The sequence below is a fragment of the Taudactylus pleione genome, unplaced genomic scaffold (genome assembly GCF_031769625.1).
Source record: "Taudactylus pleione unplaced genomic scaffold, aTauple2 ptg000214l, whole genome shotgun sequence".
NCBI lineage: Eukaryota > Metazoa > Chordata > Amphibia > Anura > Myobatrachidae > Taudactylus > Taudactylus pleione.
This window is the reverse complement of record NW_028284616.1, coordinates 2,579,699-2,595,244: the sequence shown is the minus strand read 5'-3', so window position 1 is coordinate 2,595,244 and position 15,546 is coordinate 2,579,699. Positions and strand designations below refer to the sequence as shown.

The window sequence follows — 15,546 nt, the reverse complement described above, 5'->3', positions numbered from 1 at the left end:
TATTTTATACATTATTTTTAATAATTTGTGCCTTAGACAAAGTTTGTGTACATTGAACCATCAAAAATCAAAGGTTTCATTTTCTCAGTCATGCCAAAAAAAATCCGTATTTCGGAATATTTGGATATGGGAATGGTAGACTCAACCTGTGTATGTATGTATGTGTGTATATGCCAGACTCCAGATACTCACATAGCAGCATGTTATATGAGTCTAATTTTCTCTGCGGCTCCCAGTGGCCTCCAATCCATCTGGTCACTGGGGAGGGGGCTGCAGGAAGGTGCAAGGGCTGCTGGGAAATGTAGTTCTCCCAGCGTCGGTACCTTGCTGCAAAAGCCCTGGCTCCCGACACTGGATGAGGAAGACATCACTTCAGAAGGTGAGTAATTAAGGACTAGTTGAGCTAATTGGAAACTTCAAATTGCTTAATTAGTCCTATGGGGCGGGGGGGTTTGCCACCGAGGTCCTAGAGTAAGTAATGCTGATTTTTCCTAAAATTAACTAAAAAAAAAACCTCTCGGTGCTTAAAACCTGAAAAGACCCGCATCTAATTGAATAACAAAAATCCCGCACCTGCAGGAAAAATTCCGCAGGTGCGGGAATTCTGCTATTCTCGCGCAATTGAATATGCCCCTTTTTAGAGTTTTTTCATGTTGAGACATAATAGTATTATGAAGTTAGTACTGATTTGTCAACTGCATATTCTTCCTGCAAATCTCCACTTCCACCACATCCCAAAAGGAGCTCTATTGTATTGACATCTGCTGATAAACTTTCATGTTTGTGGGACCATCTTAATGATATTTGTGGTTTGTTTTATGGCATTATACTCTGGAAGTAGCCATTATAAGATTGGTAGACTGTTGACATAAAGGGATGCACATGGTCAGTAACAACACTAACAGGCTGTGACATTTAAATGATGCTCATGATGCTCATTTGATATTAAGGGTCCTAATGTGTCAAGAAAACAGTCTAACATCATTACACCACCAGTCTGAAACCTTGACACAAGGTACGATGGATTCATCTTTTTTACGTCAATTTCTAATCGGACCAACTGCATGGCACAGCAGAAATTGAGATTCTGGTGATCTGTTTCCCCATCTTCAGCTGTCCAGTTTTGGTGAGCCTGTGCCCAGGCTATCCTTTTTCATGTTGGTGTAACCCTTTTTCTGCTGCTGTAATCCATCCACTTGAAGGTTTGTCATGCTGTGTGTTCACAGATGCTCTTTTGCATACCACTGTTCGAACGCATGGTTATTTGAGTTACTGTCACCTTTCAGCTACCTTGAACAGTCCGATTGTTCATTTCTGAACATTCTCAATAATAAGCCATTTCTGCCCACAGAATTGCCTCTCACTTTTTTTGTAATGCCAATTGACGCATCTGTGCACTTTGTTTACACTTCTGGACTTTCGGCAATCAATCCAAACATTTGGATCTTAATGCATGTCCAGCATCAATTGTATGTGATAATCCCTATAATTTATTTCACTTGGCAAATCAAGCAAAAACTTGTGTAATTTTAGTAACCTGGCGTTACTATTATTTGTGAGATGCATGTAACTTTTGGCAACATCATATGATGTTAATAGGATATTTATAAAGTGTGATGCTCAGCATGTTTTAAAGCCTTGTGCTTCTGCTTTAATTGAACCAGTGAGATGAAGTTCCCTGTTGACAGAAAATGCCTATGTTCTATTGTTATAGCACAGTGGATCTCAAAGTTTTTTCTGCCATGACACACGGAAGAGCGACATCCACATGTGACACAACATTTTAAAGATATAAATGTATATTAACCTTATTGTGCCCAAAACATACACTCCCAGTGGTTCTTTACATACCAAACACCATACCCCCTTCTTTTTAACTATTGTAGTGCCTTAGGACTCCTTTCCTCTTCAGTTTCTTAAGGTGCCTACACACGGCGATGTGCTTACGATCCGACCTGAGGCACGATTTCCCCTGAACTCTCCCCAGGCAGCTCCCCGGCAGTCGCGGTCACGATTTGGAGTAAATAATGTCCAATCTGACTTAAGATCTATCGTGCATCCAGTGCATTGTGTCCCTGATTGGCAAATCTGCCCTACAGCACGGCAGATCTGAAGATGCGATGTACGACGAGCGGGGACGCGCATTGGCATCGTGATCGTGAGTAGAAACTCACGATTTGGGCATATTTTAAACGATTTGTCTTCACGATTCGTTGAAATCGGGCAAATCGTGTAAAAAAATCACCATGTGTGTAGGCACCTTTAGTCTCTTGTCCTACTGGGTCTGCGGTGAGACTTTGTTTTGAGAAGCCCGTCTAGTACCCAGTGCAGTGAGTGGAAAGCACCCTCTATTACCATTGGTCTGCTGATTGGCCGGAGCGTGTCCTGTGGGTCCCGTCCTTTTTTTATATTTGTCACCCACATGTCATTGGGTGTGACACATCAGGGACCAACGTGTGACACACTAGGAGCCGTATTCAATTTGAGCCGAGCCGCGATACTTTTTCGCGGCCTGGACTTTTCACCTGTTTTGTAGCCTGACAGCCCCCAAAAGATGCTCTGACATGGGGTTTCCCTATGGTACCCCCCGATTTGGTTTGCTGAAGGTATTTTGTGTTTTTTCAAATGGGCTCAATAGCTGCTAAATAGCGTTTTTCTATATGTTATGCAGTATAGTATTCAGTATTCAATATTTTTTGCAGAAAATAAGTTATCCCAGCAAATTTGGGGTACTTGAAAATGGGGGTCAGCATATTTAAAAGTTGCTAAAGTGAAGTTGGAAAAATCCACCTTCCGCAAGCACCTGCAATAAAAAAAAACACTTGGGGCATACTTGGGGACCCCCCCCCCCAGAGTCAAGCTAGTTTTTAACTTTGTACCCCAACTTTTTTTTTTTTAAGCCCCCTTTTTCAAAGTCATATTTTGGGTGTCCTTAAGTGTTTTTTGAAATTTTTTTGACAGTTTACCATTGGGGGACTGTCTGAAGGCTGCAGGGGGGTTCCCGCAATGTTGCACCCCAAAACCAAATTCTGCACTTTTTACCGCCTGCTATTCATAGGCGAAACTTTTTCGCCTAGTACATTGCATTAGCTTTCCGCCTAGGCAGAAAGTCTTTCAAATTGAATACGGGGTAAAAGCAAAACATGAGAAAATTACGTCATCAGCGAAAAAGTATTGCGGATCCGGACTTTTCGCCTCAAATTGAATACAGGGCTAGGTGTTGTGACACTCAGTTTGAGTTTTGCAGAATTATAATATAGAAGTTATGTTTGACTTTTTTCATAGTTTTATATTTTTATTTTATTACACAATTTCTATGGTTTGGTTTCTAGATAAAAGTCAGTTTTCAAATTCAGAGTAAAGTTCAGTTTTCAAAGTGGAATAATGTTTGCAATGCCAGCTGCAGATGGATGAGTTAAGTGTGTACAGATGTGTCCACATACACCTATCCTCACGGGTTTTGCGACTTGGTGCCATACAACTTTTCCTTAAAATATGCATCTTAATGTACTATACTCATCCTACGTACTTAGGGCCTGATTCAGAGAGCCGCACACAAGTGACTGTGCTAATCCGTCTGGAATGGTATTGAAATGCCGGCGATGAAGATCTCGACTGAGGCAGGTAAGTACTATTACCCTACCCTCCCTTAGGGGTGCCTAACCCTAAAACTCCTGGGGTGGTGCCTAACCCTAAGGTTCTCCTGGGGTGCCTAAACCTAACCCCCTCCTTCCCGCAACCTAAACCCTTACTGCACAGGCGCAGACCCCTAACCATCGGAGATGTACAGTACAACTCTGAATCAGTCCTTAATTGCACAGATACTTTGTTAATTAGACCAAAGAAAAGGTGTTGTTACTACGTGCCCCTGTGGACCACCATAAAACAAGCAGTGACTATAAGGCTTATGCAGGGTTGAACATACGCCTGTTTGCTTTTGCAGAGATAAAGGGTTAATAAAGACCCGAAACGTTGGATATCTACTTGGCCATGTGAAGTCTGTTCATTACTTTGTGAAGACCCAAGAGATGTGTGTTTATCCTCAGATGAACGTACATCTCTGAATGCATATGCATCGTGCGCGAACAGACCCCTGCGATCAGGAATCGATCGTAGTAAGCACACAGTCCCATTACACAGTGATTGGCCATTTGGGGATGGAGAGGGGGGGCGGGGGCGGCCGAACACACAGGCGTGCCTTTGCGTTTGAATGCCATTACAGGTGCGTACATAATTAAGCCCCTGCAATTGTGTACATAGCCACAGATCTAGTTGGCGACAGGGAGCTTAGCCATTTGTGCGGCTGGTCATGGTCAACCACAGCTGTGCATATGGGTTCGATGTTACCGCTGTTTTGACTGACTTGTTGATGCATGTCATGGGAAGTGGGCGTCTTTATACAGTGGTGGGCGTCTTGGTATAGTGCTGCGGTTGCCGTGCGATTCCATTCATTATCATATTTTCACAGCGAGCGGGTGTGTGCGAACGCAGCCTTGCGAACCAACCTAAATTCGGCCCTTAGTACACGATTAGCGACTTAGGGCCTGATACCGAGACTTATGTTGGTGGCTCTGCACCTGTATCTTTATACGCAGTAGCAGGGCCGTATTATTCATAAGGCTGACTTGGTTGAAGTCTAGGGGCCCCGCAGGGAGAAGTTACAAGGCATACTCGTAATCAGCTGAGTTTTATTTTGAGACAATGGAGTCAGGTTACTCAGGATGCCCGGCAAAATAACATTGCCAGCTCCAGTGAAGCTGCATCCAAGGATGCAGCCACTGGTTTCAGTATGCACAGGAAACTGGGTCGACACGCCCCCATTTTCTGGAACGCTCCCATCATATTGCGGCTTTTGTGGTTCTGCGACTGATGTCGCAGGACCAGAATTGCACATACGCAATGTTACTTTTCACTATGTATTGCATCATGTAGATGCTCAATATAGCTTGGCTAAGTACCAATTAATGTATACTTACCTTTTGTGTAATGCAATAGTATCCAGGGCTCCAGCAATGCAGTCGTCTCCTGTGGTCCTCTGGAATTGGTATTACTCTCCCCTTCTCCACATACGTGAGCCGCTGGGTCACATGACATCAGTGCTGCGGTGTGTGAGGTATGGTGGGAGTGGGGATCAATGTGAGTGGGGAGAAGGGGGCAGTAGAGATGATCTGTTCGGTTTTACCGCTCATCTCTAGTTAAGAGGTGGTGACCCGGCGTATGCATAGGTCGGGTCACACCTTATTAAGACATAGTGGCGGCAGCGGGGAGCATCGGCAGTCAATAGGTGGTAACTCGGCATATGCACATGTCGGGTCACCTTACTATGGCAGCGGAAGTAGGGCAGAGCAAGGGAGCACTGGCTGGTAGGCGGGGTAGGTAACCCGGCATGTGCCCTGGGCTCCTCTTATTGGCTCTTGTCACAGAAGGAGGTGGAAAGAACAGGGAGAAGGCGGTAAGACAGCAGTCTTCGCCCCTAAAAACTGTGCTTACAGCATCCTGAGATGGCAAATTCTTTTGTAGAAGTGAAACTGAAAGGCGAGCTCCATGAATCGCTCTCACCATACTAGTGTAAGGGCAGCAATCCTGACACAGAGCTGGGTCACCGCTGGAGATATCTGAATGGTAATCCTTTCTGTTAATAGGAGGATATTACCTCTCATCACTGATAAAGGGCTGTTCACTGATACATGAATAGAACCCTACGTTCTGTGTTTATAGTATTTTTTTTTTTGCAAAGGAATTGTAATAAAGTAGTAGATTAAGCATATCTGTACATTTACGAATAACTGGCGCCACACATCATTATATATTAGACTTCTCTTATTGTTTAGTGAAAACAAAGTATTGAAGTTTACCTGTCATACTCATTTAAATAATCTTATACTACTGTAATAATACAGCCTAAGTAAACGCCTTAACCTAATGTACATCTATTATAACACGCCTACCATCCTTGATAAAAATAACCTTGCCTGTCCCTCTGTGTCATAAGTGCCTTGGGTATTATTTAAATGAATGGTTTGTGTGGGCTGAATATCTTGTGAAACTAATTTATTGTGATAAATCCGAGCCAGTCAAGATCTCTTGAAATCTGGGACACTTCCTAGAGTCTGAAGTCATCTAAATTTAGTGATCTTGCTAGCACACGGGATATTCACACTCATCAACTTGTAAATATTTATTCCTCAGCAGAAGATGGACAACTTCATGTAATTACATACAAAAGATACATACAGGGAAAAACAATACAGCTGCACAGCACAATAAAAGTAAATTATGTTTACCTATATGGTTTTTGTTCAAATTCTGTTTAGTATACTGTGTTAACCTTGTTCCATCTAGCACAGGCATGTCAACTCAAAATACCAACCGGGACGAATATTCAAGGTCTAAGAGTGTGTGGGCCGCAAATAAAAAAAATCTTATATGCAATTTTGAAAGGTTTATTATTAATAAAAACTGTATGCAGTGGCCCTAGTAGTGCCCCTTATGTTGTGCCCCCAGTAATGCCCCTAGTAGTGTCCATTAAGCTGTGCCCTCTCCCAGTGTAGGACAGGCCCCACTCCCCTGTGCAGTACTTACCTCTCTTCACGCTGGCCGCTGGGCACCGCTCCAGTCCACACCATCAGCGCTTCCGCGTAGACGCTGTCGCAGACTGGATCATTCTAGATTCAGCAGGCTCCTCTCATCGCGGGTGACGTCATGAAGTCACCTGCGCACTGCATCCCTGGGAAGGCTGGCCTCTGAACCGATCAAAGGCTTCTATAGTCTCTGTTTGCTTCAGAGACCAGCATTCCCAGTTTTAAATACAGTAAACACTGCCCGATCGGAGCTAAGCTCCGATCGCAGCAGGGTCTGGGCCGCATAACATATTTATTTGATTTAACCAATTTGTCCGAACTACCATTTTAGTCCGTTTTCTAGCGTTTGTGAGAAGATGATCAATAGTCATTTTCTCCCATATGTTATCAGATTTTCGTTCCAACCAGAAAGATTGGACAGATAATCTTATAGTGGGTACCTAGCTTTACAAGAAGATGAGTGTGATTTTGTCAAGAAAGTGGATGTGATTAGGTAGCTTTTGTCTGGATAAATCTTTCCATAACATTTTTGCTACATATGATTACAGGAGGATGTAATCAGCGCGGCCACCGGTCTACTCTAAATGCCGACGCTACTATCCCGACAAGAGGGTTAAGATAGGTGTTGAAATGCTGGCGCCTATCTTAATTACGATGCTGCAAAGCAGATAGATGAATGCCCGAACGAGGTAAGTCCGGGCCGACCATCCTCTTAGCCGCGAGGAGGGAGGGTTAGGGTTAGGTAGTGTAGTGGGGTTAGCATTTAGTTTCTGGGGGTGAGGTTAGGGTTAGGCACCCCTAGGAGGGAGGGTTAGGGTTAGGCACCACTGGGGGGGGGGGTTTAGGTCTAGGCACTAAGGGGGGGGAGGGTTAGGTTTAGGCACGAAGGAGGGGGAATTAGATTCTGGAACTAACGGGGTGGGTTAGGGTGCGGGGTGGGGAGGGTTAGGGTTAGGCTACCAGTAGGCAGGGTTAGGGTTAGAGGGGGCAGGGAAGTATACTTACCTGACCCCTGTCGGGATACCAACCATCTGGATGCCGCTGTCAGTATTCTGACAGGAGGCATCCCGACAGCTGGCATATCATTCTGATTACGGGATATGGGTTGTATTGGATCAGTTAAAATGATCCGCAAGTGAATATGAAGGAGTTGCTGAACTGAAATCCATTTTACTTTCATTATTGAGGAAATTGTACATTTGTGTGAACTCCTCTTATAAGGTTGATAATCATTTAACTATATTTAGATGTTCTGATTGGCTACAAGCTTTTCTAGCTGTGCCCACTTAATGATGGTCTATGGATTTTTTAAGAATTTATACAGTAGGTGATTTGTGCCAGGTCAAACATCACCCGAAAATTACTTTGGCAGTTTAAAAAAGAAAAAACAACTTTTACTATTTCTTACAGTTACTGATGCAGTACACATGAAAGCGGTGCGTCTGTAAACAGCTTCCATGTAAGGGTGTTCGATCCAAATTGTCTTTCAGTTGGCCATGGCTGACCAAATTGTCAGCACTTGACCCACTTGTGGTGACAGCTTGTCTGTTCATTTGACTGACAAATCAGTGGTGACAACCAATCTTGTGGTTGGTCAGTCAGAACAATCCTCTGATTTATTAGTCATATATGCACAAGGCAGGAAGGATCAAAAAGAAAGTGCTCAATTGATTTGCAGATGTTTGAGGTTTATTGGGAGGATATAGCATGACATGGCAGGAAGCTATTTAAAACTGAAATAGTTAGCAGTGGATTGGGAAGTTTATTATTATTTTGTTCTTGGCTACTTGTCTTTAATGCATACTGTTTTAAAAGTGCACATACACTGCTGTGTCAATTCTGTTTATTTAACACGTTAATGCTTCATAAAACATTCATAACAATAAATGTTTTGTTTTTTTTTAAAATACATTTTATTATCATTATTTTTTTATAACCGATTCTGAAAACTTTGATAAACTCTGCATGGCCATATAGGGCAGTATTCAATTTGGCAGCGAAAAGCCGTTACCGGCAATAATTTATCGCCGATGATGTAATTTTCCCCTATTTTAATTATCCCCTTATTAAATTTGTTAAAAAATGGGGATAACTTTTCAGCATGTTTTACATGGCAAAAAAAAAGTGCAGATTTGGGGTTTAGGAGTGCAGGCTTAAAGAAAATAACCTGCACCTCTGGGAAAGTCCCCTAAAAAAAATCGGGACACCCCAAAAAGTAAAGATTAATTTTGGGATGAAAAAAAAAAATGGGGGTCATACTTCTAAAATTCCAGAGGGGTTCTCAAGTATGCGGCAGGTGTTTTCTTCATTGCAGCTAGTAGCGGCAGGTGCGTTTTTGAAGAATTTTTTAAAATTATTTTAGGGACTTAAAAATATGCTTGCACCCATTTTCATGTTCCCCAAATTTAATGGCCATAGTTATTTTTACCCCAAAAAATTCCTAAATGCTCTTCTTCATCACTTCTTCACAGGCGCATTTATGCACCTGCCACGGCTATTTAAAATACTGTCTTCCCTTTAGCAGCCAAAACAGGGGGTACCCATAGTGATCCCCCATGTCCGGACATTTTTAGGGGGGTCCCAGGAACATTTCCTGAAAATTCCCATTACTTTTCCTATACTTACCTTTCCACCGGGTCTCGTTTTCAGCGGCTCCAAATTGAATGCGGGGATAAGTGGGCATGCGCCCAATACTTTATCCCTGCAGAAACCTCCGATGTGAAGTGAAAAGTCCAGCACGGACTTTTTGCTCCCAAATTTATTATGGCCCATAAAGTGCATACAGCCATACATACATGTTTAAAATCCTCTCCGGTAAGGTAATTTATGCCTTCAGGAATTAGAATATTTTGAAGTGTGTTCTATGGAAATGTGAAATCCAATATATTGATGTAAGAATACATTCTATCACAATGTTTTCTATATTGTTGACCATGTAGTTTTACAACTGCAGTGGACTTTAAATCGAGTTTTTAAAAGGTTATTGAATGCTGATGCATGAATAATGAACTATTTCTTTACATTTGTTAGAGTTGAGTATTGTGATTACAGCAGGCAGTGTTAATTGCTGTGTGTATGAGGACATAAGGATAACAGCTAATTTAACCCTTTTATACATCTGTACCTTTCAAAAATGGATTCTAATTTATTTTGGATTGGTAAGGACAAGTAGAACTAGTCATTTTCAGTGGTGGCACTTCTTGTGGAAAGAAGTGCAAACTTCACATTTTAATTTTATAAAATATGAATGGGTCTTCAACTACCTAACTTTTTTCCCTACTATATCTGCCTACAATCAGTATGCAAACTGTATATCTCCCCTATAGGGTACGCAGTAATTTTGTCGACAGAGAAATGAGAATGCCATTGCCAGTATCTCGACAGGGTTGTAATGCGAGTTTTCTCACCCTTGTGCTGAGGCCATTACCTGATGTTAACGCTCAACACATTCCAACATCAATATCACTGATTTTTTTTTTAATGCGGTATCACGTAAATTATACTTTTTTTTTTTTTTTTTTTTTTTCTTTTTGTATTTTTAGAAAATAGCATTTGTTTTTTTTTCTCATTCTAACACATCAAAAAATATTAACCAAAATGGCCAAAAATAATTTCAATTTCTAGAAAGAGAACCAAAAGTAAACCTGTTTTATTTTTTAGACTTTTAAGCACCTCACAGAAATTCTTGTAGGTCTTGGTTCACTAATAATCCACCTTTCTAAAACAGTAAAAAGCAGGATTCTATGTGTATGTTTTGACAAAAATAATCTGCACTTTAATACTTTAATTGAAAATGCATTTTTATTTCTATTGTTTTACTTTTCGTTGTCTCGGTTTACGATAGCCCAATAAGGCCTACAATTCTATAAACTAGACAACTTACTGCATTAAATGAGGGATCACTTTATTTGGCACAAGATGGAGGAGAACAGGGCCTTCAATACTAACCCCCACACACCTCATAACCTATGAAAAATAACCCCCCCCCCCCCATCCCTGGATTCTATGATTTTTATGTAGTGCAGTGGGTTTTGCCTGATGATCACATTGATCACCAGAATAATCCCTATGGGGCAAAGTGTTATTTTTTTTTTCTTTTTAAATGGATGTTGTCATGTCAGTGCTCCGGGACTGGCCCCAGTGTAGCATCTGGCTCCCCACCGTTGATTAGTTCCAGTGGGGAGAAGGTAAGTAACCAGGGGGTACATGTATGAAAAAGCGAAAAGCATGGAGAAGTGTGCCAGTGGATAAGTTACCCATGTCAACCAATCAGCTTTGAGGTTGCATTTATCAAGTACAATGATAGGTAGGAGCTGATTGGTTGCCATGGGTAACTTATCCACTGGCACACTTCTCCACTCTTTTCACTGCTTCATACATCTACCTTGGTAAGAATGATGATTAGGACTCATCATCCGCAGTTTTACTGCATGTGTGGATGACGAGCCCACCCGTCGTCCGCAGCAAAGAGGTTAAAGCATTTTAACTGTGTGTGTATTATATCATTAAACATCATACTTTACTAGCATTATTATAGTGTTGGGATATTGGTTCTGGCATTCTTGTGTCCACATAGTAACCTTCGTAGCATATAGGTCTCCTTCTGCATACAGTGCATGTATGTATGTACAATTATGTATGTGGTGTTTTTTTGTAATGAAATGGATATATTCTCAAAAGAGAAAAACTCCATATTTTAGTGCTGGACAGCATTATTCCAGGGAAAGGGGTTTGATGATGATAGGGGAATGAGGAATGAGGGGTCAGGGTAGAGGGTAAAATAAACTTTGTTCCAATTTACCTGTAACCACTACTATAGTCATTTTCCACCATTGGTGTCGTTTCCTTTATTACCTTCACCCCCTCTCACTTATCTGTCTCATTTGTTCATGCTGGATCATTTTTTGTCTCAATCTTCACGCTGCAGCAGCAAGTAAGCACAAAAACTTCACTATGATGCTTACTCATTCTTATAAATACAATTATGGTTCCTAGGCTGGTCTGCTGGAAGTATAGGCTCTTTGAAGCCTTTTTTTGGGAAGTCGATATTAATAAGTAAAAATTCCCTTAAATCACTTTTGTCTTGGCTTTTACTACCATCTAGTGGTAAAGATGGTGATGGTTTTTTTTTGCTTTTCTATTTTTTTTTTTTTTTTATAATTTTGGTGTCAATAAAAACGTTGGAGATCAATTATCTGATATGCTTGGACACTGAGTTTTCACAATGAGGGGGAGATTTATCAAAACTTGGAGAGATATATAGTGGAGAGAGATAAATTACCAACCAGTCAGCATCTGTCACATTACAGACTGTATTTGAAAAATGACAGGAGCTGATTGGTTGGTACATTATCTCTCTCCAAGCTTTGATAAACCTCTTTCTGAGGGTTTTTATTTTATAATAGTTGTGCACATATAGCCTCTACAAATTAAGGACAGTTGGAATCCTACATATAAAGTAAGACCTGTTTATAAACCAAACTAGATACAGAGTTCAAATAGCTCTTTAATGTAAAAATAGATGGTGATACACCATAAAAGGATAATTTTTATTAACTGTAATTCAAGATTTTTTTGAATCATCTGAGTCTGTGACCAAACACCAATCACATCACAAAATGGTAAGTTAAGTGAAATATCAAGAATAGTTATCAAAAATGCATTTATCTTCTTTTTTTTCTATGCAGATTTGTGCAAACCATTCAAAAATCAAAAGAGCTAAATAGGAAAAAAAGATTAATCGTCCAAGACAAATCTAATAAACTTACTTGATTTGTTCCTTGAACTGTCAGTGAAAGGCTTAAAAGAGCAAAAACAGCATTTACTGTATATAAAATATCACAATAGCTGTATGATTCATGTTACCCTTCACAAAACTAAACACTTTGTAAAAGTTATTTCCTTCCAAGACTAACCATGTTTGGTTATAGATTGAAGTAGGTGTCATAAAAAATGTACAGAGCTTTACTTGCCAGAACAATAGATCTGGTGAATTGGGCGGGTTCCCCAGTGTTTGTCATGGTCAGACTTTCTCATCAGGCACGCCTTGTTCAGGTATGACACACCCTTTGCATATGAAGACCAATGAAAGGCAAATATTTGAAAGGATCCTTTTATTTTACAACCACTTCTTTCAAAAGGGTAATGAAGACCATCACACCTTCCAAAATACCTTTCTAGTCTCAAGTCTTGAACAATACATAAAATGATTTTGGAGAAGCAAAAAGTTAAAATGATCAAGCATATCAAGCTAAATATGGTTGATGACCGTTGTTCTAGCCTTGTGTATTGTTCCACCAATGAGCAGTGTTTACCTGTCAGACTAACAATACAATTGCACACACTCCAGATTTACACTACTAGAGTGATGGAAAATCAAAACAACACTACCCTCCAGTTTGACTGTTTAAAATATTTTGCCTGTTTTGTTAAAATATAGATGGGATGTTATTATTATTATTATTATTATTAGAAGTTATTTTAGTGATTCAAGTACAAGACTCCTTGTATCCAGAAAGCTCCAGTTCCCCAAAATGAGGGTTAAAATGCTCTGCTTGATGTTAATGTGTTACACAGAGATGTACTTTACAGAGCGCTGGTAGTACAGGTAATATGGGGTAGGCTGAGGACATTGTGAGAAAAGACCCATTCAGACATGTTACAACTTGCAGAATGGAAAACAAGCATTCTGCATAAAGTAGCCCACATTTGGATAATATTTAGCTTTCTATTACATAAACTATTTAAAAAAATATATGTTTATTATTTAAAATAACACTTTGGACTAAATGTACAAGCTTCCGATGCTGTGGGGAGTTTCGCGAGTCTCCCTGTATTTTTAAAGTGACAGTCCTTTTTAAAGGTTAAACCAAACTAGTTTAGCCTGTAAAAGAATTGTCACTTTAAAAATACGGTGAGACTCTCATAAATCCCCGCAGCAACGGAATTTTCGGAGGCTATTACATTGTTTTCAAACTTCTTATTATGAGGGCTAAATTAATCTCTTGGGATAATTTCTTTAGATTAAGATCAGTTCTCCTTGCCCCTGATTCCTTAGCAGGTCCGTCTGGCTAGTTTAGCTTTTACATTTTACTCTGCATTATTTTGTGAATTCCTAACAATGCAATAGTGCATGCTGGCTAAATCTCATTAGCTTTTCATTTCATCTGTGCCAGAAGTTAAACTCATTCCCTTCTTTACTGAGTGATTTTTATGTATGTGTCATAAAGTTTATTGATGTAAGGAAACAGGTATATTTTCTTTCTTGATGTTATTGACTTTTTACCTTTACAGATTTTTATTACTTCTAAATATTTTTTTTCTTTTGTAGACCACCAAAGATGCTGACTAGAAAGATAAAACTCTGGGATATCAATGCTCACATCACATGTCGCCTGTGCAGTGGGTACCTTATTGATGCCACTACTGTGACGGAGTGCTTGCATACCTGTACGTATTCTACACATTTACAGTTTTTCATAATTATCTTTTTTGTCATTTGTTTTCATTTTTTGCTACCAAGGGAGGAATTCAGGGCCTCATTTATCAACAAGTTTTATCATTCACAACGAGTGATAAATATTGTTGCGTATGATAGTGGTGCTCCAGCCAATCAACTGCCAACTGTCATCTGTTTGAAAAGTGACAGTTGGAAGCTGATTGGCTGGAGCACCATTTATCATATGCAACGAGTTTTATCATTCGTGAATGACAATACTTGTTGATAAATGAGGCCCTCAATTAGCTGCAGACTGATCCCATTGGACTATTCAATTAGCCCCGAAGGCAGTGAGCAGGCTAATGCACTTTTTTCAGGTGTGATCATACCCGAAAATAAATCCCTGATAATAGCCTGTTAACAGGTGCCGCGACTACGTTAACACATAGGTCTGGGAACTTATCCCGGATTCTATGTGTTAATAGCATTTACCAGGGTAAATTAATAGGCGAGAAAAAGGGTCTCTAATTGAATAGCCCCAGGCTACCACTTTTTTTCACACCCGTTAAATTAACAGGGCTAATTGAATTAGTATAAAATATCAGGCTACATTGCACTGGTGCTCAAAAGCCTAAAACTACTAATAATGTGTATAAGAAAAGCAGAGTTCTTAAATAAAAAATATATTATCGTTCTTCATACTTGAATTAAAGACACAAATTAGTGCAGAGGCCGAAGAAGCCTATTTCTACTTCAGGGTCCATAGGGTATCCACAGGATACCTTGGGTATAGGTGTGACGTCAGTCGCAGGGCACCAAAGAGTTAAGCTTTCAGCCTCCCAGGATGCACTAGGTCCCCCTCCTATACCCCGCCCCCGGGCCAAGGCACCTCAGTTTAGTTTGGTGCCCGGCCGGAGTCGGGTGCACCTGTTGGAGTGGGGGCTAGAAGAGCCCCTGAAGCTTATTCTTCATGCAGCTGTGGCTGCACAACTGGATGAACAGCATGGACAGTCAGTCCTGACGTCCATGCTGTCTTCCCTACACCCCGCCGGTACCAGAACGCCGGTACTGATCCGGGGATGCTGGTGGGCGTCTGGGGTCACAGCTAGCGGTGACCCCAGATGCTCCGGACCATGGCCGGATTCAAGGGGGACAGAGGTAAGCAGCGGGGTCCCGCGGTGGGTCCCCGCTGATCACATGGTCCTAAGTCCCCAGGCAGGGGGCTCCCTGGGGACTGGCTGCAGCGTGGAGCCAGGCGACCAACCTGCGCTTCCACTACCCCCTGGGACAGCGGACCGCAGCAGAGCGGTAGCGCTGCGGCGTCCCAGGGGTTAAATGCATGCCAGGGGAGCGCGCCTTCCCTGTCTCACAGCCGGCGCCTCCCCCGCTGCACACAGCCCTCTCTGCATGCTGCCGACTGGTCCTGTGGCAGCGCTCCTCCCCCAGGCCAGCCTCCTCTCTGCTCCTCGGCGGCCATCTTCTCCAGAACGCATGGTGAACGCTGCTGGAAGCGCTGGACGGAAGCAT

At 41.4% G+C, this 15,546-nt stretch overlaps 1 protein-coding gene across 1 annotated transcript in view; it reads left to right on the top strand.

Annotated features, from left to right (window-relative positions):
- The window catches only part of PCGF3 (polycomb group ring finger 3), a 105,017-nt gene that overhangs the window by 25,339 nt on the left and 64,132 nt on the right, over positions 1-15,546 (top strand). The window contains exon 2 of the mRNA XM_088478495.1: positions 13,912-14,030. Coding sequence (XP_088334621.1) covers positions 13,922-14,030 — 109 coding nt within the window. The 5' untranslated portion in view covers positions 13,912-13,921. The remainder of the gene's footprint in view (positions 1-13,911; positions 14,031-15,546) is intronic.